At 33.0% G+C, this 25,728-nt stretch overlaps 6 protein-coding genes across 10 annotated transcripts in view; 3 read left to right on the top strand and 3 right to left on the bottom strand.

Moving 5' to 3' along the window:
• The window catches only part of LOC119639176 (jmjC domain-containing histone demethylation protein 1), a 15,103-nt gene extending 14,211 nt beyond the window's left edge, over positions 1–892 (bottom strand). The window contains exon 1 of the mRNA XM_038036437.1: positions 68–892. Coding sequence (XP_037892365.1) covers positions 68–151 — 84 coding nt within the window. The 5' untranslated portion in view covers positions 152–892. The remainder of the gene's footprint in view (positions 1–67) is intronic.
• A 4,268-nt stretch (positions 893–5,160) lies between these two features.
• LOC119639647 lies at positions 5,161–13,953 on the bottom strand. Of its 3 annotated transcripts, none has more exons than XM_038037174.1 (4): positions 13,871–13,953; positions 7,033–7,402; positions 5,781–6,270; positions 5,161–5,718 (listed from the first exon to the last, which is right to left on the bottom strand). In XM_038037174.1, exons 3-4 carry the CDS (start codon positions 6,077–6,079, stop codon positions 5,166–5,168), a joined length of 852 nt encoding a protein of 283 aa, XP_037893102.1. In that variant the 5' UTR covers positions 6,080–6,270; positions 7,033–7,402; positions 13,871–13,953; the 3' UTR covers positions 5,161–5,165. The 3 variants fall into 3 exon arrangements, with proteins under 3 accessions (XP_037893102.1, XP_037893104.1, XP_037893103.1); XM_038037176.1 differs by having other exon boundaries at positions 5,781–6,109; XM_038037175.1 differs by lacking the exons at positions 7,033–7,402; positions 13,871–13,953 and adding an exon at positions 6,431–6,457.
• LOC119639644 (U3 small nucleolar RNA-associated protein 6 homolog) lies at positions 7,631–10,146 on the top strand. The gene is made up of 4 exons (XM_038037170.1): positions 7,631–8,200; positions 8,258–9,523; positions 9,596–9,837; positions 9,914–10,146. The coding sequence occupies exons 1-3, from the start codon at positions 7,805–7,807 to the stop codon at positions 9,815–9,817; spliced, it is 1,884 nt and encodes a 627-aa protein (XP_037893098.1). The 5' UTR covers positions 7,631–7,804; the 3' UTR covers positions 9,818–9,837; positions 9,914–10,146.
• Positions 11,500–24,448, top strand: LOC119639646 (bifunctional methylenetetrahydrofolate dehydrogenase/cyclohydrolase, mitochondrial). 2 transcript variants are annotated; one of them, XM_038037172.1, is made up of 3 exons: positions 11,500–11,717; positions 23,336–24,120; positions 24,181–24,448. In XM_038037172.1, the coding sequence occupies exons 1-3, from the start codon at positions 11,701–11,703 to the stop codon at positions 24,297–24,299; spliced, it is 921 nt and encodes a 306-aa protein (XP_037893100.1). In that variant the 5' UTR covers positions 11,500–11,700; the 3' UTR covers positions 24,300–24,448. The 2 variants fall into 2 exon arrangements, with proteins under 2 accessions (XP_037893100.1, XP_037893101.1); XM_038037173.1 differs by lacking the exon at positions 11,500–11,717 and adding an exon at positions 13,970–14,051.
• On the top strand, positions 15,945–19,647 carry LOC119639643 (nuclear factor NF-kappa-B p110 subunit-like). Its single transcript, XM_038037169.1, has 2 exons — positions 15,945–17,175; positions 17,241–19,647. The coding sequence occupies exons 1-2, from the start codon at positions 16,180–16,182 to the stop codon at positions 19,275–19,277; spliced, it is 3,033 nt and encodes a 1,010-aa protein (XP_037893097.1). The 5' UTR covers positions 15,945–16,179; the 3' UTR covers positions 19,278–19,647.
• On the bottom strand, positions 21,579–25,667 carry LOC119639649 (acylphosphatase-2-like). 2 transcript variants are annotated; one of them, XR_005247561.1, is made up of 3 exons: positions 25,532–25,616; positions 24,792–24,905; positions 21,579–21,965 (listed from the first exon to the last, which is right to left on the bottom strand). XR_005247561.1 is itself a non-coding variant. In XM_038037177.1 (3 exons), the coding sequence occupies exons 1-3, from the start codon at positions 25,584–25,586 to the stop codon at positions 24,621–24,623; spliced, it is 297 nt and encodes a 98-aa protein (XP_037893105.1). In that variant the 5' UTR covers positions 25,587–25,667; the 3' UTR covers positions 24,598–24,620. The 2 variants fall into 2 exon arrangements, 1 of the variants encoding a protein (XP_037893105.1); XM_038037177.1 differs by lacking the exon at positions 21,579–21,965 and adding an exon at positions 24,598–24,735 and having other exon boundaries at positions 25,519–25,667.
• Positions 25,668–25,728: the final 61 nt, after the last annotated feature.

Genomic DNA, 25,728 nt, shown 5'->3' with positions numbered 1-25,728 from the left:
AAAAAAGCTTTTAATTGTACATTTTTTTAATTGTTTACTACAATATTAAACAAGAAAAAGGGCTTACCAATTGACGCTTTTGGCCGCTTTTCTGCTGCTGCTGTTGTTGTTGTTGCTTTCCGGGCGATTCCCTTGTTTCGGCCATCGCCATTTACTTTAATTTTTCTTTAGTCTTTAAATACACTTTTTTTAATGAAGTTGTGGTTCGTCGTCGTGAATTTTGGGAAGGTGTTAAACACAATTACTGCAAATTATTAAAAATTATTAAATAGACATAAGAATCTTTATTGTTTTTTCACACTTTCAATTCTGTATATATATTTTTGTTTTAGCATTTTATCTTAATGCTCTTATCAGTTAAATTAACGCAATATTGCAAGCTAAACATTGTTTGTTGTTATAATTTTTTTTAAATATTTAGAAAAGAAAACAAAAAATGACGTTTAAACTTTTATCGCCTTCCTTTATCAGTATCTTAATTCAATTGCCTCATTAGTTAATAAATTATTGATGATGTTTTACACGCACAAACATATATAGGTACATTCATTCCCTCAATGCTTAAATAGCAAATGCATATTTATTAATCTCGCGTAAGTGGAGAGCAAGACACTATATACTAAAAATTAAAGCAACAAAAAAACACTATAAGTGAAATACTATAAAATTGACTTCCGTCAAAAACTCACTTACGGTGAGAAGAACTACAAGAACTATACACAACGACTACATCTAGTTAACTAAAGCGATCGGTAATATTGTCAGCAAACTGTCGTTTGTTGGCACTTTTTTCTTCATTTTTTTTTTTTACGTTAGCTGCAGCGTTTACAGCGATTAGTTCACTCATTTTAAACCATGTGTTCTACTGCGTATGTATCTAAGCCAAAGTGAGAGAGAGAGAGTAAATCATTTTTTAACATAAGAGAGAGAGAGATTTGCAACTTATTGAACTCAACCACACATACCTATTTCTACTTATGTTGGTGTACAGTAAGTAAGTGTTTCGTTTTCAAGTCATGTCGTACTTTACTCATTTTCATAGAAAAAGACAAAACAGTATCATTTTCATTTTTCTCAGGAATACAAGATAATTTTTCTGTAATTAAGAAAATTAATATGCAATTAAATTTTCACAACTTTAAATACTTGAAAAAATTCTAATTTAACAATTAATTGTAGCAAAGTTTGAAAAATTTCCTTATACATGGCATCACTGTTGCTTTGTCTCTTTCTCTGAAATCTATCTCCGTGTATGTTTGATGGTATATTCTTTTAAATTTGTATTTTTATAAATACAATAGTGGAATGTTGAATCGTTAGAGATGGTATGGTGTTTATCTCACTCTTCTTAAAAGTGTATGGGAGCATTTACATTCTACAGCCATCTATATACTTATATATGCGTATAAATACATATGTTTGAATTTATTTCACAGGTCATTGAGAACATGTTTGCTCAGTTTTTCAGTCGATTTTTAACAGTGGCCGGCTGAATGTATTTATATTTTGTTAGTAGTTATTTTCTTTCCCGTCTATTTTAACGTTTACATGCCGTCGATTTAATTCGTTCTTTTCTGCATATATACCTTTTTTTGTTATTGCTTTTAAAACTACTAAAAGAACTATACTCCATATGTATGCATATACATCTTTATGTACTTGTATATGTTCTTATATGTAGATATATGTGCGTATGTATGCATGAACGTTCATAAATCCTACACTTTAACGACTTTTGTTTCTGAAATTAGCGGCATGATTTTCGTTTTACATTTAAAACGTTTTTGATACTTTTCCATGTCACGCACACTTGTAAAGTATATCTTTGTTATTTAGTATTTTCCAATGAATAATCTATAAACTCGATTTTACAAAAACTTTATGCATTAATTAAAACAATTGACAAAAATCATTTTTAAATATTTTTCTCCCTTCGTGATTGTGATTTTTTTTTCACTTTTTTTAATTACTTTTATTCTTTTCTTTTAGTAGGTGCTTTGTTATACTCTATACTTACACTATATTATCATTCTTTTTTAAAACACTCAATGATGACGACGATGACGAGATTTTCATTTTCAGTCTTAAGCTTTTTGTTTTTTTTTTTTATGATTACGCTATTGAATCTATTTTATTTTGCAAACAGGCACATTTCATTTTTTTTTTTTGTTTATCTCTGGTTGGATTTTAATTGTAACTAATTTAATCATTTCCAGCAATAATCAAAGCATTGTTGCTTTCCTCACACTTAAACGCAGTTATTTCTTATAAATTATTTTCGTAAATTTTTACTTTTAGGATGACGTTTTCCACACAATATATCGAATTTTTTTTTTGCTTCGTTAATTCTTTTGATACGAAAAAAACTTGTGCGAGCTGCGCTAAACCACATCCGCACCTTTAAACAAATTTATTAGATTATTTTACTCATTTTTATTTATTTATATTGGATTTTATTGGAGGCAAAAGATGCTTTTAGGATAAATTTGCAATAAACTTTTTCAATTTGTCGCGGATAAACTTTTCCACTGACTGAGCCAACCGATACCAACAATCACACAATGGTCGTTCTCTCAATCTCTCCCATTCTCTCTCTTTTCCCCGTTTCTTTTATTAAATCACTGAAAACATTGTTTTTCATCGTACCTCATCAAACCGCATGCAAAGCACTCTTTTTTAATTTTTCGTTTTTCACAGTCGTTCGTTTTGACTCATATTCCTTTTATTTTGCTCATGTCCGCGCAATACATGCAGTTAAGGTGACCAGATTACAGGTTTGTTTTCATATATTTATATATTTTTAATGTATTTGCCAATGCAATAAAATTATTTATTTATGGAAATGGAAGAAGAAAATTATTTTATAATTATATACAAATCGCGCCAAATTTAGAACGAGACAATCTGGTCACCTTTATTCATTTCATACAAAAAAAAGAAAAAGACGCGAATTATTACTTGGGATATTTATGGTCGGGGATATTTTTTCTATTATGTTGCGTCTGCATAAGCAAGCAAAACAAATGTACATTGGCGTATGCAATAAATTTAATTATCATATATAGTTTGTATTAATAATCAACTTTATTCGTTTATATTACTGCACGTTTGATAGGTTATATTATTTTTAATGGCAGTTTTTTTAATATAAGTTTAATAAGTTTACATTTTTATATAAGAAATTTCAGTTTATTATATATATTTATTTTTTTTATTAATTTGATTTAATTTAGCTTTATATAATTATTAAAAACAAAAAATTTTTTTTATTATTAATTAAATGCGGGCATTTTTAAAAAATGCGTATTTAAAATATATATAAAAAAATAAAATTTTCCAAAAAAAAAACATTTATAAATAATAAGTGGAGAAAAAAAATTTTACTCTCAGCAAAGCCAAAAGCAGTTTTCATAAGAAATGTACAAAAAAGTAAATTTTACTCTCAGAAGTAACATTTTACTCTCCAAAATAAAAGCATTAACTGAATTTTATTTCGTAAGGGTCCAATTTGTTTACAATTTTTAATACTGTTCAAGTATTTGTATAAAAATTGCGCGCATGCGAGAGTAAGCGTATAAAAATTTGCCTTCAACTGAAAATAATTCTCAATAATTCCAAAGATGTGAGAATAAGAGTCTGTTGAATCCAAAAGAGAAAAAAAGTCATAGTATGCAGATAGTCAAAATTTTGTGTTAATGGAATATTTAAATAAATGGAAAAGGTGTAAGCATAATGTTACAACATTTTCCTTTTTCTTGAAGTTTTCATATTCTGAGTTAATAATAACTGCTTAATGGAATTATTCGTTTCTCACTGAATAGCGGGCCGAAAAGTATTCTCTTAGCTATTGAAATTTCATGTGACAATATCACAGATCTGCTGTGATCTTTTTCCTTCGCCTTTATGATAATGGGACGACAGCCGGCAAATTTAAATTGCATATTGCCGCCACGATTCAATTTTAATTTGGTAGCCTTTAATTCGGGAAATACTTCTGGCAGTAGTGGTTTAGGGTTTAGAGCTTTCTTATGATCATTGCACACGTCCGCGCTCCATTCAAGACGCCGTACTTCTAATTTCGGATTTAGCTTAAAAGTCCTTGAGTAAGTCTATTTATACGATCTTACTGTCCCAAAATCGATTAATTCGCTCGACATACATATATTATGCACATTTATCAAGTATATAATTCTAATTGGCTGTTAAAATCAAATGAAATTTAACTTGCAGAATCAAAGAGAGAGAGCGTTCGACGCAGAAAAGCACAAATTTCGGCTCGTATGAGAGTAATTAAATGAGCGAGCCAGTTACTCTCATATGAGCTGAAATTTGTTTACAATTGACTTGTTCATCTTCTTTAACATAGCTTTGCGTTTATTTTTAACATAGCGGGCCTCAAATGTGTTGTCAATCTATGTACAAAGAAAGCATTTTCTCTTATTGCATAGAATAAAAGTTCTCTAAATATTCAAAGGAAGGACAATCCTCCAATCAATTTGTCTCCTACATGTACAGAAAATGTTTAAATTTCATTAACAAAATAAATATGCATCCGTTCACATATTAATCTAAATTTGTTCTCTTTTAGCAAAAAAATTGCGTACGGCAGTTATAGTATGCTGCCTTAATTTCTCCAATGGTTGAATTCCTTGATATATATAGAGAGAATAAGCGTATATTCGTTCTCATTTGTTTTGCATGGATTGTGCCCCTTTAGAGAATAAGCGTATATATAAATTGAGAATAAACCGGGGCGCAACTAAATTGTTGTGTTTATCAATTGAGAATAAATATAATAAATAATAATAAACCGAAACGCAATTAATTCTTATCAGGATGGTAAAGTTATGATAGGTTATAGGCAGGACGTTCCATAGAAATGTAGACAAACAATGTTGTGGGGAGAGCTTTCCTGAGCTTTCGTTTTATTTCATAGAAAGATATCCAGCTTTTGTTTATTTTCATAGCAAGATATCCAGCTTTTGTTAACAAAAAAAAGCTGGGAGCAAAAGACAATGCGTTAAATTCGGAAGAACAAAAAATGAAAGAATAGATTTATTTATTATAAAAAAGTAACAAAATCACATTACGTAAGTGGTAAATGAATAAAACTCAAATGTCGTAAAATTCGTATTCGAATGTTATATATTTAAAAATAACTAAAACTACAAATCTTCGTCCATACCGTCAGGCCTTACATTAAAATCCACATTACATGTGTTATTATTATCGATAAAATCATCGATTTCAACTGATTCTTCAGGAGCCAATTCAATTGAATCTTCGTCAGTAATTTCGACATCATTTGCTTTTATCTCTTCCGGAATATTTTTATTTTTATTTGCGGTTTGATCCTTAAGCAAATTCAGAATTGGCGGTGGCTGCCACAACACTAAAGCCGTGCACGGTTTCTCAATACGATTAAATAATGCCTCGGGCAAGTAAGCAGTCTTTTTTTGTTGCTCCTGAAATTTTTTCAATTCCTCGCATAATGTAATGCGACTAACATTCCGAAGTTTCTCTTCCAACTCTTTCGCTGTTATCTGGTAGTCAGCATAGGTGAGATTTGTAAAATTTTTGCCAGTGACTGCTGTTGAAGTAATGGAAGCAGCATCGCCCGAACTGCTGCATGCGTTGTGTTGAATGTAATCGCTGGATATGTGTAAGCCATTAAAATGAGCAGTAAATTTTTCCTCGGATATAAATTGCTTTGCAGGCCTATATCATGTAAGAAAATCGAAGAAATATCTTTCAATTTTTATAAGGTCGCATTTACTTACATTGGTGGTAACATGTTTAGATCTGATTTACGTTTGTGGTTTAATAGAGCGGTCCGCAAAGTATTCCTTCTAAAGCTTTCACCGCATGAAGCGGTAAATTTCATGACTTTTCCTTCTTGTTCAGTAAGCGGTGGCATTTTCCAAGGCATTGCTTCAATGCTCCAATGTGTAGTTGGTTTTTGCATTTGGTATTCCGAACTTGATAAACTTTCAGTTTGAGTTATAAAACCAATTGTGTTCGCAGGATGGCCTGTTTGTTGCTGCTGTGGTAACACATGCTCACCAGAGCAAGACTCCATAATTGTATATTTTTTTTGTTAAATAAACAACTTTTAAAACACAAATGTGTTACTCGCAAATATTTACAAATTCCTTTTTGTTATTTTCTCAGATGAGCGAAATGTTAAGCCCTTTTTCATAATGGTAGTGAGGTGGCCAGAGTTTCTTTTTCTTTCTTATTACTAAAACACCAGATATGAAGGAAAATGGGCTAAAAGAAATAGCAAAAAAAAGTAAACAAAATAGTTGGAAAAGAAGTGATGCCAGTTGTTTGTTTTGATTCAATTTATGGGATTATTTTGGCATCCCTAATGCCATGGAAACTAAATTCTCTTTATTAAATAAAACGAAAATTTGAAAATGTAACAAACCTGAATTTATTTATTTATTTATTTATATGCTTTACTCTCACTACTGATGTTGCTACTTTTTGTTGTCAAATTGCCAAATTGTTTGTTTGTTTGTATAGAATTTCAATAGATTTCTTTTATTGATTAGCAGAAAATTTTGAACAAATTGAGGACTTTTGCCGACGGCTTTGCAAATTAGCATAGAGTATTACGTTCGTTCTTTTCCTGTCCAAATTGATTTGGCGCGAAGTTAATGATCAGAAAAGCAAATTATTAAGTAGCCTCGCAAAAATACATTACACCCCCCATGCAGGCGATTATATCTGTTTATTGAAAACTTGTATACTGAATTAACATTTTTAGACGTATGTGCGTTTGCTTGTTTAATGTTGTGGGAAAACATAGAATTGGTTGCAAAATAACAATTAGTTCTGTTTATAAACTATGATGGAATACCAAAAATGGGAACAAAAATTCTGGAAGTTAAATACTTACACAATTACGTGAGCTAATTAATGATACAAGAAACCTACACCAAGAAATATCAAAAACAAGAAACCTGCACAAAGAAATAAGAAGAACAAGAAACCTACACCAAGAAATATGAAGAACAAGAAACTTACGTGTTTAGGGGCGGGAGAATTTTTCTCTGATAGTTGCAGTAAACGTTCAAATTTCTGTTGTAGATTTGGTTGAAGAATATTGGCTTGTACATGATATTTAATTTTAATCGCATCTTAGCACGCACATTTCTGAAAAATGCGATCTACCTCACATATAGCTTCACCTATTACAAAAAAAAATACAATTTCACTTGTTTTTAAAATTTTATTGGTTCGACACTTGTGGCGTTTGTACGCCTGCGTGTCTCAGCGCTTTCCTTCCGGAGGCGATTTATGGCTTCACTTCGGCGCCGACGTCGCATTTTTTAATAATAATTTTTTAAAAAACTTAAACAATCGCTTTATCCATTAATCATAATATCAATCATACCTTTAGTAAAAAAAAATAGAAAAGGAAACGATTTAATTCAATTCAATTATTTCACATTGAATTAAAAAAAAAAGAAAAAAAAATCTTTTTTCTGAAAATTCCATAGTTGTTTATTTCATTCGCGATGTTTTTAAAATGACATTGCTCAAAGTTTCAGTGCTCGTTTCCAGCGCTGTAAAAATAAGTAGTCATTATTCAATAAATAAATTTATTGCCATCGAATTCTTCGCAGTATACAATTGATGTTGGCCTATCATAGCCGCATTTTCTTTTAGGTGTTTTATGCACATTTTTTGCTGATAATTACTACTGCTTATTTACTGGACATAAAAGCCACCAACTGGATTGGTCCATCTTAACTCAACGTTCAAAAAAAAAGATATTAAATAAAAAGTGTGAAAAATGGCTGAATTTGTTGAAGAAATCCGTGAAAGGCTTTTGCCCGAATATGAGCAAATGAAAACATTGGGAATTTGTCCGGACGATCAAATACGTGAAACAAAACGCAAACGTGAGAACTTGCTGAATAAGATATTTCAGAGTCAAAGATCCGTGGCAGATTATGCTGATTTTATACGCCATGAAAAGTTAATACATAAATGGATAACAGAAAAAGAAAGAAGTCAAGGACAAAATTTGAGCGAATTGAAGCATTCTATTGTTACACGTATTATAAAACTCTATCGAGAAGGATTACGTTTTTGTCCTAATGAAGAAAGGCTGTGGGATAATTTTATAATGTTTTCGAAAAAATCCATACCGCATGAAGTCACAGGTATATATGAGAAAATGTTGGCGGTAAGTTACCAATACAAGGCATGAGAGATTTTATTTAAAGTTTCGTATTTTGCGCAGTACCACGGCGATAAACCAACGGTATGGTGCAATGCTGGCCTTTGGGTCCATGAAAACGTCTGTAATATACAAAAGGTTAAGGAGATATTTTTCCGTGCCCTTCAAAGACATCCCGACTCGGAGGCATTGAATATTACCTTCTTCATTATACTCCTTAAGGAGGCATCAAAAATGAGTTGCACTCCAACATCGAAAACAGCTCCTAGTGAACAGGAACTAGGATTGGAAAGAGCCGCCTTGGTTTATCGTAATAGCAAGACAAAGATTTCCAATGTTTTCTATTTTATGAAATTGTTAAAAGGTTGCGAAGGAGAACAGTATGTTAATATAACTGCGTCCTTACAAAAAGAAATAATCGATGATTTGATGATCAATTTCTCTCGCGAAGAGTCTGTTTGGGACGCCTTGGCACAGAGAGAACTACAAGGCCTTAGTATGATAGACCTAAAGTCCATGTCTTCGAAATCATCAATAATAATAGAAGAAAATATTCCTCAAAAGCCAATCCTTGCAACAGGTGACGCTGAAAGAAGCCAAACAAGCGAAGATAGAGAAGACAAATTGTTCCCTAAAGGAAAATCCATGTGGCAAGTACGTACTTTAAAGCGGCGCATCGAGTTATGTGTGCATGTTTATCAAGTGGGCGTTCGCACTGTACCCACAGCCACAATGTTTTCAAATTTCATCAATGCAATGCTAAAATTAAATCAAGATCTAACAAATCAACCTATTTTGAAACGTAAATGCCTCGCAATTGCGTTCAAAGAAGGGCACACCTTCAAACTTATGAACGAGGATCATTACTATGCTTGCATAAAAATGTTACTAAAAGGCGCTAAAGGAGTAGAAAACGCTACCAAAATGTTAACAGAAGCAACACATTTGAAGAAAACTTTATTGTACTATGAAATGTGGATGGTTGTGTATATGACTGAGAATAATGATAAAAAGTTTTTAGAAATATTTCGTAAAGCCAAGGATCAATTGGAACCTGCATCTTCTGTGTCACTTTGGCGTATGGCCATTACTTTCTTTAAAACTCGTCCTAGCGAAGCTAACGAGAAGTTTTTAAAATTTTTCAAGGATGCCGCCATGCAATTAAGTTTAGAGTTTGCTCCCTTCAGAGCAGATTATTTAGAATATATTTCTGCCACGTCGACTTTGGATAGGACTCGGAGAGAATATGACGAATTAAGTAAAATGCCGCCTCCTTGTTTGGAATTGCATCGAAAAATGGCCGACGTCGAGAGTAAAGCCTTGTCAGTGGTATGTTGAAAGTACATTCTACCGCTAATAAATGTACATATTTATTTCTAATTTATACATATATATATATAGTTTCGGGTAGACAAGTCCAGATGGCGGAAATGCTATGAAAATGCTACACATTACTTTGGTAAAACTAATTCTCAAGTGTGGATTGATTATATTAAATTCGAACGTGACCAAGGGGATCCGAAAAATATGGCGCACTTATACGAAAGAGCTAAAAGCACTTTAGATAAGCAACTAGTTGATAATTTCATGACCGAATTTACTTTACTCAAAGCAATAATATAAACAATCCCGTTCATGCATGCGTGAGTATATAAAGAAAGAGTTTTTATTTCGCATTCGTCAAGTTATGATCGTTTTTGTTTTTTAATGCGCCGGCAGGCACAATTTTGCTTCTTTGCGGGACACTGCTATTCTTTCCAACTTATCGATACCACAGGAACCGCCTCATTTCGACCTACGCTGGCCACTGCTGCAACTACATCCATCTCGTTTTCAGCGGGCCTCAGTTGATGGCCGGATAACCCAATTCGTGACAACATCTCAAAACATCAGTGAATACATTTATATATTTACAAAATATATACGCACCACCTTGTGTTTATATTATACCAGTTGCTCGATAACATTTTTACGTTTCCATACGATCATTTTCATGGCTCGCATGTCCTTACGTAGCAGGATAATAAATAAGACTTTGCCACCTCTTGAGATCTTGCTTTGGCCGCAAGGCACAATGAAGAATATTTCTTCATTCTCTTCTAACGTTAGCTGTTTATATATATCTAGATCATATAACTAGTCAATTTCTAAATAGATTCATAAAAAGTCCAAAAATTTCTCGGCATCGACGGCTTCATTGTATTCGCTTACACTGCTTCTCACGTGTTCAACTTTCATTCATTCCCAACGGAGCTTCGATGCGTCAGCGCACAATAACGCGTTATTCCTATTTTCAGGTTAAAAGTCCCTAAGGTAAACGCAACATTTTTTTATTTTTATCAACTGTTTACAAACAAGACCGTTTAAAACTATTTACATTTTATATAGTTTCGATTGGGAATTTCAATGCTTTTAAAGTCATCGTCGTCGTTTGAAAGCATGTTGGCTAATTCCGCATTATCGTCAATACATTCGCTACTTCTCAACTTTGCATCCCTTAGAGGATTTTTACAGGAGTTATTGGTATTTTGGATTAATTTTGCCAGAAAAAAAGGAAAAACCCCTGCCACTGTGTGTTTTGGAAGAATTTTTATTTTTGAGTACTTTCTTGTTATGAGATTCGTCAGGGAATCCCATAAGGATTTTAATTATTAGAATTAAGCAATGCGCTATAGATTTTATGTGAAATTTGTTATTTCAAAAGTTTTGTAATTTTTAACAGATCTTCTGCTTTGAAAAGAATGAAAAGAATCGTATTAGGAACAGAGTATACCATTGATTATAAGCCCTGCGATCTGCGGAAATTGCAATATACAAGCCTATTGAGGACACAAGAAAAATCCATTACTACTTGGGTCTTAAGTTTTCAAAGTTATCCTTCTTCTTCTGCGAGTCAGCAAATTAACAACAAATGGTTTACTGAGTAGCGTTAAAAAATAAAAACTATATTTATTGTTGCCAGATAAAAATACCTTAATTTCTTTTAACGCTGAATGTAAAGTTAAAATTGCTTTGGTGAAAAAAATTTGACAGTTTAACTTTTTTTCGTTTTCTGTATAATTGCCGTTGTTCATATCAATTGAGTTGCGCTATTGAGTATGTATGATTATTATTTGTTTGTTACGTGCTCGCTACGACACGATACGTGATTGGCTAATGCAACCATAAGACTTTATAAAACCAATAAATATAAACTAAACTCAAAACGTTCACTTTACTCATTCTTGCTTGCATGTTTCTCTTTATCATTTTCTACTTGAGGTTTAATACTTATTAAAGCAAAGCTGATTGGTACTTAAAAATTTGCTATAAAAGCCGCTAGCCGCTTAATCATAATTGTCAATAAGCGTTTTAGTTTTTGAAAGCAAATATTAAAAATTAAGTTAAGAAGAAAGTCTGCCATAATCTGCCATAAGTGAATAACTTATTAAGTTTTTGAAGTAAAAGTGTTTTTTTAACCGAATATACGTGAAAATTATTACAGTTTATAAGAAAAAAAAAATAAAATGCGTTACGTTACAAGGTAAGTAATTAATATGATTAATAATAAAGTTATAGTTAAGAAAACTTGAAAAACTTTTATTTAATTGCATCTTTATTTATCAACAAAGATTTAAAAAAAAAAAAGTACTAAACAAAAACACGACCAACGATTAACGATTTGAAAAAAGAGAGATAACAAATGGAAAATCTTAAGGTCTTCAAAATCTAAAATTGCTAATTTTCATTTCCATTACAATCAGAGATAAATGTAAAAATCAAAATAAAATATTTTTTTGCTTTTTTTAGATGTTGAGTTAAGGTGGAAGCACAATATTTGTAATCCAAATGAATTGTATTGTAGTCATAAAAATTAGGATAGAAAACTGAAATTTGATAAATCTCTAACGTTTGATTGACCTCTAAAAACAATTTTCACACAAATTTATATAAAGAATAGAGAGTAAAGTTGAGATTTACCATAGGATTTCAAATTCAATCAAAAGACAGATTTTCATTCACGAATACCATGCGCTGTAATCGTGCGATCGAGAGTACATAGAAAATATATTCGATAAATAAGAAGGAACAATAAATGGCTTAAGCTTTTTCCGACTATGCAAGAAATATTTTTTTAATAATTTGCATCGCCTATCTCTAACCAAAATTAGAATATAAAATGGAATCAAAGGATCATGGTTAACGAAATCATTTACGACGGCTGCGGCCTATGGCGATTGATCTTTTCATACGTATTTCCCGAAGCAAGTTCTAGATTTGCACGTAGACCAAGCGTAGAGATCTTTCAAACCGTTCCCAAGATTTCCACTTAAACTATTCACTTTCCTCCAGTTTTAATTTCTGCTGGCAGATTCCCTCAAACAAACATTGTGAGAAGATGCGGCCCAAATTGCCACAATTACGATAGTACTGTTATTCATGAAACGACTTTTCAAAATAAGGCTTTATTTAGGGAGTAATGGAAAAAGTAGTCAAAATTTCATCAAAATATCTCAAAAATAGCGACATGTAGGTTGAGTAAATAAAACAAGGTAAACAGATTGACGGACGCATAAACTTGGATTGATTTGGTATGATAATAGGTGCGTCTATTTCAATTCTTTGCGGATGTTGAGCACATCCACACAAACTAAATATACCCTTCTACAGCAAATGGTGCAGGATCGATTTTCAAGTCGCTCGAGCACTTTTGCGTGTCGCATACATTCGTACATATTAAGCTTTAAAATGTAAAAACGAAATGGTCTAATAAGCGAATGCAAGTATATGTAGATGTCATCCGGAGCTATTTGTCAAAGTAATTTTTTTTTCTAAGATAGAGTTCGTCTTCAACAGACAAAAAAAAGTGTATAAAGTGTATTTACCATCTTTTGCTTCCTTTTTACAAAAATTTTGAATCCATAATGAGCTACGACCCCGATGACCCAGTAAAATTTTTATTATTTAAATATATGTTAATAATGTTGTTGTTACCTTATCTTTGTTTGTTACTAAATCTACACAGTCATCAAAATAACGACTGCAGTCCCAAAATGACGTCAATATAATCTCCCTAAGTCAATCTGAAATGCCTGCAGAACCTAATCCCTTAGTCTCTCGACTATAAGTTTTTGCTTCTGTGATAGAATGTTTTTTCCGAAAAAGAAAAAAAAAGTAAATAAATAATAACAATAATATGATTAATCTTCGTTATCAGTACGTATGGCTCATAGTGTATAAAAATTTTAGAATAAAAACAAATCGTTATTTGATAATAAATTTTTACGAAATTATGACCTTTTCCTTTTAAGTTGAAATTTTATTTCGCCTCTCTATTCACGAGGGTTCACTGTCAAATTAAACTTGTGCACGTGTCCAATGGCAGATTAAAATCATTCATTAAATTTTACAGTGTATTCGTATATTAAGCGTTTCCTCTTTTATCCTCTCCTCTTCTCTTTAACTATAAATTCTGCTTTGATTTCGATAAGAAAAGTCGATCAAATAAATTCCTTAAGAAACAAAAAAAACTCACCTTCCAGTAAATATTGATAATGATTTTCCTTAATTAATAGTTTAACTAAATTATTGATGCATGAAGTGCGAAGAAGTAGTAGTAGTATATAGGCCTAATCAACTCACCTAAATATATCCAAAAAAAAAACAAATTGAGTAAACACCTTTACTTTTACATACCAATTTCCATGTGTTTCGCTTCTATTTATTGAAAAGTTTAGACTGTAGTATGCATATCCATGCGATCGTGTTTTTCAATTTGAACGTCTTTTTATCGCGGTGAAGTTTAGTGAAAGTTTAGTTTACAATATAAGTGAAACAATCCTTTTTTTTCCTTTTTTTTTTTTTTTAAACATACAAGGTAATTATTAATAACGAAGTTTGCAAAAAATCGGAAATTCTTTAAATTACTGAAAAAGATAATTTATCTCACATAAATAACTCTGATTGAATTCTAACTCTATGATTGACAACTTTTTTCTGCATTTACGTACACTTCATATCCAGATATGGATAAAGTGAAATGTCCGCAGTGTAAAATTAATTTGGCAGAAATATATTGAAAAAACAAACTCGCAATTATGCTTTGCTTAATTAAAACAATTTTTCGTAAACGTGCAGTAAATTATATTGCTTTTAAAACACCTGTCGATATCAATATTCGGTTTTGTTGCAACAGCACGCACAGGTTTGTTTGCAGAAATATTATTCCTTGGAAATGGTGAAAGATTAGAATATTGTAGCTGTTCGTGAAAGCATATAAACATGTGTGTTTTTCATTTTTTTAATACAAACTTTTTTTTTTTTTTTTTATCAAAAATAAACGCATGATGTATACAATTGCAAAAAAGAGAAAAAAGAAAACAGACAGAGTTGCAATGAAGACGTAAGCAAATTTACCTAACCAAAGTTATTTAACGAGTGACTTGAACGAAACGAGGTGAGGTAGAAAGATGAAAAACTTTTTTACTTCGGCCGTAATTTAAATTGCTCTTTGGTAAAAATGTATATGTTTTTGTAAATTTTAGTAGACCAACAGCACAAACAAAGAATTCAACAACATGTCTGTTGAAGTCGTAATTTCAGTGTTTATTCGTTTTAGAACAAAATGGAAAGGGATTCGATCCGTTTCATAGCAATCAACTGAAACTTAACACTTCACTAAAGCTACACCTTTCGAAATTGTTCAAATTTTCCTGAGTTAACTTTGGAAATTATATACATAAACTTTTGTTTGTTTCGATGACTGTCAAAAAACTGTATATAGATAAAAAGGAGAATGTAAGTACAATCTATTCTCAATTGCCACATGGTAATAAACAAACAGGCTAATCGCTAACCTTATTAAGGTTCAAACAAAGACCTTCATGTTCACTTTGAATTTTTTTTACTCGACTCAGCAAATCAATTGTTGTTTATTTGCAATTCGCAGAAGAAGAAGAAGAAGGTTTTTATTTCGCAAATATCGGGCAATTAAATATCGTTTAATAAGCAATCTCTCTCTCTGGGCTGGAAAATATGTTTTTTCTTCCTAATTATGTCTATAAATCCTTGTGCATCGTCTGCTGTAGCTATGATGGATTTATAATAGTGTTTACCTATGTTAAAACCTTGCCCTCTCCCCGACTTTATTGCATATAGTTAATTATTTGTTATCTATCCCACTACACGCAAATGCTGAATAATTTTCTAAGTAACATGTCAACAATACATTGTCTATGTGTAAGTGCAATTAAAAGAAGATATTTAGATTAATATTCATTCGCACATAATATGGTCTTTCTACACCATGCATTATATAAGAATGGATTTTGATTTTTAACAGATTTATTTTCTATAACAGTAACGCAATGTACATATTGCGTGACAGATGGACTAGCTATCGTATTCCACTTTGTATTTTGCTAAAAGTTTACGTGTCTTTTTTTTCCTTTTTTTTTTTTTTGTTTGTAATTGCTATAGTTGCAATGTCTGCGCAATATATCAGCCGTGTAAAATAGTGTTGTGGTGTATACGTGAAGCTTTTTAAGAGCTTTTCTTGGGGTTCCCAGTTATCATAACCTGTTTGCATTAAAAGTTTTCAAAAATGTTCTTTACACAAACGCTTGTGTAGAGATTTTTGCCTCTCTCATCAATCATTCTCATTGCTGCGCTAAACGTGATCTAACCGAACAATATATATAACGCTTGTATATCATTTCATTTTTAAGGTTATATTTTCTTCTTTTTTTTTCCTCTCCGCAAAGAGATTATTTAAATTTACATAAAAAGAAAACTAAATTGTGTTAAGGTGGATAAAAAGAAGGAAAAATAAAAATAAAAAGAAATCGCTGACTCACTCTCTAATTAAAGTCAGTCATATTTGAAAACGTGTTAATTACATATATTACAAGCAGTACGGGGAAATACCTACTTCAATATCAACAACGCGAAGCCAACATTCACACGATAATCAAACTTGGAAGGAAATATCAACACTACAATGTTTGATGCCTGATGACTGGAAGAAGAAGAGAGTAAAAAGAGTTAATTACGCAGTGCTATATATATACACATATATAGAGAAAATTTTACAATCGTTTTGGCGAGATTTTACTACTGTAAAAAGTGGTGGAAAAAGAAAAGGAATAAAGCATATATACAGAGCATTTTTTTTATTTCTATTTTTTTTTTTTGAAACGTCAAACATGATAAACGAATATTATGGTGAAAAGGACATTGTTGATATGGACACAATGGAGAGAGTACCATATAGAAGTGAATCCTCAAATACAAGCACAAGCGGATATTCAACAGGTCCATGGAATTCTCCTGCTTCGGGTTATTCACCAGCACAATCGCCTGCATCCGCTTTACCAGCTGAATTTTCCACACTTAATGTAATGTCGTCTCAGTCAATGTCCCAATATGAACAACAGCAGCCGATGGCTTTTACTCAGCCATACAATACACAATCCCAATTTGCGCAAATGTCGCATACGGGAAATCGTGGCGGCGACTTTAATGAAAAAATGAAATATGAAGCCCGATTGGAAATTACTGAAGAGCCAATGGAAAAATTCCGATTTCGATATATATCCGAAATGCATGGAACGCATGGCTCGTTGAATGGAGCTAACTCGCAAAGGAATCCAAAGACATTTCCGGAAGTGCGTTTAGTTGATTATAAAGGTCCAGCAATAATTCGTTGCAGTTTGTTCCAAGCAAATTTAGAGAGTCCACATTCGCATCAGCTTGTCATACGCAAAGACGACGACGACGTCTGTGATCCGCACGATGTAAAAGTTGGTGAACTTGGTTATTATGCGAAATTTGCTAACATGGGAATCATTCATACCGCTAAGAAATTCATTATGGGTGAATTGTTAAAAAAGAAACGACGACGTTTAATATTTGAGTTAGGCGGTCGCGAATTAACTACAAAGGAGGAACAAGAAATTCATAAACAAACTGAAAAGGAGGCTAAAGATATGAATTTAAATCAGGTAAGCAAGAAAGCGGAGAATAATCGAGAATGATTACTTTTAATAAATACCTTCATGGACATTAGGTGCGACTTTGCTATGAAGCGTTCCGGGTGGAAGAGAATGGTACGTATGTGCCAATTGCTGCCCCCGTTTATTCGCGTCTTATCAACAATCGTAAATCGGCTCAGACCGGAGATTTGCGTATTACACGTTTAAGTATCTGCACAGGCAGCGTACTTGGTAATGAGGATCTTATATTATTGGTAGAGAAGGTTAGCAAAAAAAATATAAAAGTTCGTTTTTATGAAATGAACGATGAGGACGGTGAAATTTGGGAGGCGTTCGCTCAATTTCGCGAATCCGATGTGCATCATCAATACGCGATTGTTTGCAAAACGCCGCCTTACAAAGATCGCGATATCGATCGTTTTGTAGAGGTTTTCATTGAACTTGTGCGACCATCGGACGATGAACGCAGTTTTCCTCCGGTAACGTTTCGTTACAAGCCCCGCGAGGCTGTAATATCAAGGAAACGTAAACGCACTTGTTCAACAACTTCAAGCCGAAGTAATAGCAATATTAGTTCAGGTGATTTACCCAAGACCGTACATGAGCAATCGAAAATTTTGACATCAGCTGAGATGATGGAAGAGCTTGAACGTCTTTTGCAAGACAACGATTTAAAGAAGAAACTTTCAAGTTATTCGGATGATATGAATTTGAATGATTTGATTCAGACCCTTGATGGCTGTGGCCGCTTGGAAAAGGATGGCGTTGGCGGTGGCGATGGCGAACGATCAAAAATTATGCATTACAAAAAAAAATTGATAGAAAAGAAGACAATGGACAACTATTCACACGCGCCTGACATTAATCAACCAACAACAGGCACTTTGTCACCCTATTTGCAACGTATATCAAAAATATATGTCGATGTACGTAATGAGAAACCTATTGCCAATGAGACCGTTAAGCATTCCGCAGCCGAGCAAATAACAAAAATTTTCAATGAACATTTGGATAATAGCGATAACGGTGATTCCATAATGCATGAAGTTGTCCTTGCCGATAATAACAAATCGGCCATGCAATTATGCCATATTTTAACGTATTTCAATATCCAAAACTTATTGAACACATTATTAAATAGCAATGGACAAACAGCATTACATTATGCCTGTCTATATAACCGGGCTCAGTATATACGACCTTTGATAACTTTAGGTTGCCGGGCAAATTTACAAGATAATCAAGGCAATACATCGATACATATAGCTGTGCGTGAAAAATACTCAAAATGTCTGGAAAGTTTCATCAATGCCAATATCATTTTACAATTGAACATTTTAAACGATGACGGTTTCACTCCTCTACATCTGGCCATACGTGATAATAATTACGAGATGGCAATTAAAATGCTTAGGCATGATAGAACGATAGCCGCCGTTGCTAATAATAAGGATGGCGGTAATGCTTTGCATATGGTTGTTCAACAGCAGCATTTACCGTTAGTGGAAATTATATTAGAAACGCAAAATAAAGTATCAATATTGAAAGCACAGAATGCAGCCGGTTACACACCCTACGATTTGGCCAAGGAGTTGTCTATTGGTAGTAAATCGGGGCAGGAGATTTTGAATGTACTTCAAAATCATTATACAGACGACGAGATGAGTGATCTTATATCTGGTAGCGTTATAGCTAACGCAATCAAAGAAACGGTCAACGATAGAGAGGAAGAATACGATCGGAAACTTGTTATCAAAGAAGAAGAAGCAACATCATCATCAACCGATGATGACGACGATGAGAATGACGACGAGCCTATGCTACTACAAACAAATGAAATTAAAATCGAGGAATCTCTCGATAAATGCACTTTAAAGATAGCGCTTAATAATGTAAACACTTTTCAAAAATTATCTTTAATTATGAACAAAGGGGATAAATGGAAGATACTAGCCCGGATATTAGATATTGAATATGATTTTTTCAAAAGTGCTGAAGGCGTCCTCAATTGGCTTAAACGTCATCTCGATGATATCGATTTACAGCTCTTCAGTTTAGCTTTAGACCAATTAGATAAAACTCTTCTAGATATCATAAGAACTTCTTCATAAAGATAAGTGAATTTGTGAAATTTAGTTAAGGTGTTGGCTTCTTACGCCTGTATGTGTTTAAACATTTGCTTAATTAATTATTCTCAGCATGAAAAGCAAAAATCAATACTATTGAAATAAAATACTTATTTACAATATTAACGCACTATTATGTTATTATGTTAGGTAAGGGTCATTGCATTTCATTACATTGGAGAAGTGAGCCAGAAATATTGCAGAATCCTCGAGCTCTTCATTAGCTACAACTTGCAAGTGATTGTGGTGATTGATGAGATTTAAGGGAATTCGGGGCGTGCACCCAAGTCTATAAGTTTTGCAGCTAATTCCAAATGACTTGAATGAGATTTATATCAACATTTGGAACTGACACAAGTAAGTCCACCATGACGTTACTGCTTGATTGAATCGCAAGGTGCAGCGCTGTCCTACCAAAATGTTTTCACTTCAACCATGCTGGAATAGGTTTCACTGTTTATTTCGCTAGGATTATAAGCACAGATGCAACCGTATCTGCCGTTTGTCTAACAAAGCAATATTTGTTAATTTTAAATCAACAATCAATTCTTGTACCCCACCTCGACATTAAATCCAACCGACATTGTATGTATGGGGTCTTATCAATTAGTATATCTTTTGTGCATCTATCGATCGATTCCATTAATGATAAAATGTATTTCGTCTTTGGTTCTATTAACTTCGGTTGTCTGTTTATTGGAAATAAAATGAAATCACATCCACCAAAGACATTGAACAAGCATCGAATCATGCCGGGAAAGAATATTCTCAAGATGCACCGCAGATGAATTTGAATGGGAAAAGGTATTGGGACCACCGATACGATATTACCGCCACATCTATTCCTAGTTATACTTAACAATGATACGCCGTGAGTAATGAGACAGGATATATAGGATAATATAAGAATAAATTAAAAAGTATAGTTGTTTTTGACGAAATATAACCTAAAAAGGAATGGAATGTGAAAATTAAGGAATTTATCTGTCAACAATTGGAAAGCGAAAGACCGTTAATATCGCGTCTGATCAATCAAAATTGCAATAGTAAAGAAAAGGTGATTTATATATTTTACAGCAGTTAAGAATAATATATATAATAATATATATGTATTTTTGTGTTGCTTGCATTTGCATCCTTTTTCATTTGGTTTTATTTTTTCGAAAATTATGCAAAAATTTATTTTTCCCTCCACTAAATATTCGTCGCAGAGTTGTTTTCAATACGTTGCAAATCCTCTTCTATGAAAAAAAACTTGTAGCATAAAAATTGAATCCTCAACATTACCAAAAATTAGTCCACAGTTATTTCAAAATGAGAAAAAATCAACCCCAAAATCCAAAAATTTTCAACTATTTCTCTCTATATAGACGTTCAGATATTTCTATAATGTGTATGCTGCGGGATAGCAACGGCAGTTTATTACTTAAAGTTACACATAATGCGGTAGTGTGTCTTTCCTCTTTCTGCCTCTTACGCATATTCGCCCGGACTGGATACGAAAAATTAGGATTGAGGATTACCTTCCTAAATACTCGATTGTGGCTTTGTCTTTTGTGATAATTATTTTCATGTATATATATATATATATTTATATATATTCATATAGGCATAAATGTAGTGCCACCAGCAAAACAAAGAATTTCTCGAAAATCATTTAATGTACATTTAGTGTATGTGGTATACTGAACATTTCAATTGGATTCAAATTTTAGTAAAAGAAAAATTTCAATGTTCACTAAAATAGTCATATCAATAGTTGTTTTGTATTCACAATTAGATTATCGTAGAGATGTATATAAGCTTTTACATATATATTGCTGGGGATTTACATTTACCTTTTGCTTACCAATTACTTGTTGCCATTTACGTAAGACACAGACACAGAGGCGTCAGACTTAATTTCGCTGAATTTTATTGACAAGCTTTCTTTCCGTTACTCCAGCGGGCAGTGCAGTAGTGTTAAGTGAGAGAAAGGGAAGGAAATTCTTTATTGTATATGTAAATGTATTGCTCATCTTTCCTGACTGCAACACCTGCGGTTTTCCTCATGAATTATTCAACAGAAATTGAACATGGAAGAGGGCCGAGAATAAACAAGAGTATATTAAACAATTTTATAATGAATGCGTAGACGGAGGACGATAAATGATAACCTTTATATAAGTAAATCCGACAGTGGACATAATGCTCGTGCGCTCGACTGCTTTTACTCTAATATCAATTTTTATCAATATTCAAATTAAGTTATTCCTTAAGTTTGCTTAAAACCAATTTATCTTCTTCTTTACGCACAATTACTTTTCTAATGCATTACAAAAAAAAAAAAAAGAAAAAACAATATTGAAAGTAAATTACTAATTTATAAAGTTCGTGATTGCGATTGGTGAAAGGACAGCATGTTTCGATTCCCTTCTCTTTTGATATGGAAGGCCGTTCTCATTTAAAATAGGCGAGGGTAAGACTTCCGTTAAGCAGGTGTGCCTGGAATTAAATTGTTATTATATTTTTCAACTATCCAATTTAAGGAAATTACCAGCAGCGCTGGTTGCCTTACTGGAACATCCACACGTCCGCTTGCACGGAGTAAGTGTCCGTTTCTTCGTCTTTCTGATCGGCTAAGGCTTTCTTATTTTCAAGCGAATTCGCTACAGGCAATGTCAGGCAATGTATCTATATATATATATAGGGCATTAAAATAATAATAATTAAAATCCCATTCTTTCTCTATGTTTTTTAAATCGTTAAAGTTATTACATCATTGTTTAACTTAATTTAAAATTATAATAATAAAAAAAAAAAATTTAATAATTGTAATAATATTTTGATACATCAATATAACAAAAATTTGTCATGCAAGTGAAAGAAAAAGAAGAGAAACTTTCTTTGATATCATATCTGAACTGGCCATTTCTGGACATTTTCTGCTAAACCGACCAATTTCTGTTAACAGATTTCGCTGTTAACTAAAGAAGTAAGCAAAAAGACGAGCAAGAAGAAGAAGAGTAAAGATGTAAAAAAAACCACAGTGTCAATTAAATTTATTATTATTTATACAAATAAAACCTTTAAGATTGTGTTTCACGGATTGACTGTTACCTTCATGTCTATCTGTAGTAGTAGTAGTAGTGGTCAGGTTAATACATATGCATGCGTGTATATGGGTTTAGCCTGTTGTTTAGGGGATGTCCCGTATGTATAAACAATAACAATGAATAAAATTTTTTTGCATGAATCATTCGCAAGGTCGTGCTGTGCAAAAAATTTAATGCGCCGCCAATATGTCGTGAACGAACTGAAGGGTCGTTTAATGATGAAAGTGTGGTAGACGTGGTCCTGGTAGCGATGACTGAATAGATTTTACACTTGTTTAGATGGACTTTTCCATGGTACATGGTAGCACGCACTGTGATGATCAGAAGAAAGAGAGTTTGTTAGGGGAAGATCGGCTTAAACGATGAACGAGATTTTCGAAGGCAAGCAGCACGATTAATAAGCGAATAGGATAATATAAAGGAGAATAAAGAGAGACAAAGGAATCTAGATCCCTCCTCTCGTCACGTAGATAGTATTATAAGAGATTAGGATAAATTTTTATCCGTTATACCAGGTGGTCCGTCTATTTTGCTTGTGTCGAGAAGTATCTGCAAATTTAGGTGCTGCAGAGTCTCTCGAAAAGGTAAATTCCGAAAAAAGCAACAGTGCCCTAATTGTTAACATGGAGTGGACAAAAGTTACCTGTTGCGAAATTTGGATTGTGACTTCAGGAATGGGAACACTGAAAAAATGACTTAGTCCTATTAAAGAATTGGATTGATGACTAGCGTGGGAGTATTCGAGGGAAAATTGAAAAAAATGTTCCGTAACGTTTTTTAACGGAAAAGTAAGACCTTTAGCAAACTATGTAATGCCAAGCTCTGCATAAAATCTTGAAAATTTTAAAGATTTATTAATCCGAATTGTAATATGAAATAAATATTAAATTAAAAATCTGTTCAAGTTTCCTTTGAAATTAATACTCAAGGCCACATTTCTTTTCGTAGTATGGCGGAAATTATCGATGGAAAAGCAGTTGCTGCCCAAATTGGTGAAGAAATACGCAGGGATATTGAAGCATTCGTTAAGAAAGGCAATCGCACGCCCCATCTCACAGCCATTCTGGTGGGCGAAGATCCGGCAAGCCAAATATATGTAAACAATAAAATGAAAACAGCTACCACGGTGGGCATAACAAGCTGCACGAAGAGTTTACCGGCCGATATTAGCGAGAAAGAATTGTTGGATGTAATTGATGAATTAAATAATGATCCAAATGTAGACGGCATTTTAGTGCAGCTGCCAGTTCCTGAGCATATCGATGAGCGTAAAGTATGTAACGCTGTCGCTCGCGAAAAGGATGTCGACGGTTTTAGTGTCTACAACGTAGGACGTATGTGTCTTGATATGGATTCATTGATTCCGGCCACGCCGCTTGGTGTCATCGAATTGATGAGGCGCAATAATATCGAAACATTTGGCAAGAATGCAGTTGTAATAGGGCGTTCCAAAAACGTGGGTATGCCTATTGCAATGCTAATGCACGCGGATGGACGCAATGAAACAAAAGCTTTAGACGCCACTGTAACTATTTGTCATCGTTTTACGCCGCCTAAAGAGCTGGCCAAGTACTGCTCTATGGCTGATATTATAATAACCGCTACGGGTGTACCCGGTCTTATAACTAAGGAAATGGTTAAACCTGGAGCCTGTGTCATAGATGTGGGAATAACTCGTATAACAGATCCGAATACGGGCAAAACTAAACTAGTGGGCGATGTAGACTTTGAAGGTAAGTGAACGACTTATGCTTTATGCAAGTAAAAATTACACTTTCTTTTTACATCCACAGAGGTACGCCAAGTAGCCGGTTGGATAACTCCCGTGCCGGGTGGCGTCGGCCCAATGACTGTTGCTATGTTGATGCATAATACTTTCAAAGCTGCCAAAACTTTAGCTAAATGTGAATAATCATCAATATTCTATATTTTCAGAGTTTAATGACTTCACTCTTTCATAGTATTTTTACATGCAATTAATCCTCCTCATATTACTTAATAGTTTAAAATATAATAATAACCAGTGTAAAGCTGAAGAAGAACAAGTTTTTATTAACGTCGTCATCATAAATTATTTTCATTTCCCGTTTAAATGCACTTTATATAGTTAATAATAATAATAATAAATAAATAAATAAATAAATAAATATTTAATAATTAATTGTCTTCTTTATATTAAAGTAATGCTAATCTAATTACAAAATCAAACTTGTTTAGGCAGCGTATAAACCAATTAATGTCTAACTTCAAAATCGGAAAATGAATATTTTTCTATCGATTTCATTTCACTAAAAACCGCCTTATCGATCCGCGAACTAGGGCTACCTTTAGTTTCTAACCAAACTTTCCTAATAAAGAGGATTATTTAAATTCATTGATTGCAAAATTTAATACAACCACTTACATCTCGTTTATTTTCGTTTCTGGACCTTCCAATTGTCCTTGTACTGTTCGGTTACGAGTATTCATGCACCATCCTCTTAACCCCAAGCCTTTTGCCCGCTGCACAGTATATTTCCTGAAAATATAAATAAATAATTGATTTGTTTACAGGTCATTGTATGAAACGATTTTTAGTAGAGAGAAAGTGTTTTGTTTATAATCAATTATTAAATCACAATTTGAATACTAGCTCATAAGCAATGGGGGAATGTTGGATCAAAATGCAGTTAAGTTCTGATCAGTTAAAAAGCTGTTATTATTGGTTACGGAAATGTACTAAAGACATAAAAAGTCAGAGAGGAGTTAAGTTCCGACAGATTAATTTGCGAGTGCTATTGGCAGTGTTCTTGACCGTCACGCTTCATCTTACGTCCAACTTTGCTGCGATAGCGATAAAACTAAATGAGAATGTCGCTATAGGTGCAAATGTTACATCAACGACATTTCTCTGCTGCACATCTAGTCTTCGTTATAAATGCGATTCAACCAATATCAACAAACAACTGGATCATCATCATCATCGCGATAACCATTTCTATCATGTTCAGCGATGTCATAACAAAATCTAATGAGTATTTAGCTGCTGGACATCAGTTTTATTACAATAACAATTGTACAAACACAAAAATAAACAACGTTCAAATCAATTTTAGAAATAGCAGAGATGCAATAGTGGTTATGATAAATACCTGAAATACACACCTTGAACTAATCCAAAAACTTCGAAATTTACGGCAAACAATCCTTTTGTGGCCATAATTATGTTCTTTAATTCAGCAAATCAACAATCGACAATTCGCTGAGATATGTCAAAACGGACGCGGCCATAGTATGTAATAATATTCTATATTTAAACAAAGTTGCCAACAGTTACAAAGTTATCAAAAATTAGTCCACAG

Source organism: Glossina fuscipes, unplaced genomic scaffold (assembly GCF_014805625.2).
Source record: "Glossina fuscipes isolate IAEA_lab_2018 unplaced genomic scaffold, Yale_Gfus_2 112, whole genome shotgun sequence".
NCBI lineage: Eukaryota > Metazoa > Arthropoda > Insecta > Diptera > Glossinidae > Glossina > Glossina fuscipes.
The sequence above is the reverse complement of the archived record's forward strand: the minus strand, read 5'-3'. Positions and strand labels throughout refer to the sequence as shown.

Bases quoted from the DNA above. Each gene is read 5' to 3' on its own strand.
- LOC119639643 (XM_038037169.1), top strand. From the start codon at position 16,180: ATGCCTGATGACTGGAAGAAGAAGAGAGTAAAAAGAGTTAATTACGCA. The intron at 17,176-17,240 runs GTAAGCAAGAAA...CATGGACATTAG, and splicing joins AAGATATGAATTTAAATCAG to GTGCGACTTTGCTATGAAGC.
- LOC119639644 (XM_038037170.1), top strand. From the start codon at position 7,805: ATGGCTGAATTTGTTGAAGAAATCCGTGAAAGGCTTTTGCCCGAATAT. The intron at 8,201-8,257 runs GTAAGTTACCAA...TATTTTGCGCAG, and splicing joins TATATGAGAAAATGTTGGCG to TACCACGGCGATAAACCAAC. The intron at 9,524-9,595 runs GTATGTTGAAAG...ATATATATATAG, and splicing joins AGAGTAAAGCCTTGTCAGTG to TTTCGGGTAGACAAGTCCAG.
- LOC119639649 (XM_038037177.1), bottom strand. From the start codon at position 25,586: ATGGCCACAAAAGGATTGTTTGCCGTAAATTTCGAAGTTTTTGGATTA. The intron at 24,906-25,518 runs GTATTTATCATA...TTATATTTTCAG, and splicing joins GTTCAAGGTGTGTATTTCAG to GAAATATACTGTGCAGCGGG. The intron at 24,736-24,791 runs GTAAGTGGTTGT...CCTCTTTATTAG, and splicing joins GAAACGAAAATAAACGAGAT to GAAAGTTTGGTTAGAAACTA.
- LOC119639646 (XM_038037172.1), top strand. The intron at 24,121-24,180 runs GTAAGTGAACGA...TTACATCCACAG, and splicing joins GGGCGATGTAGACTTTGAAG to AGGTACGCCAAGTAGCCGGT.
- LOC119639647 (XM_038037174.1), bottom strand. From the start codon at position 6,079: ATGGAGTCTTGCTCTGGTGAGCATGTGTTACCACAGCAGCAACAAACA. The intron at 5,719-5,780 runs GTAAGTAAATGC...TACATGATATAG, and splicing joins CTAAACATGTTACCACCAAT to GCCTGCAAAGCAATTTATAT.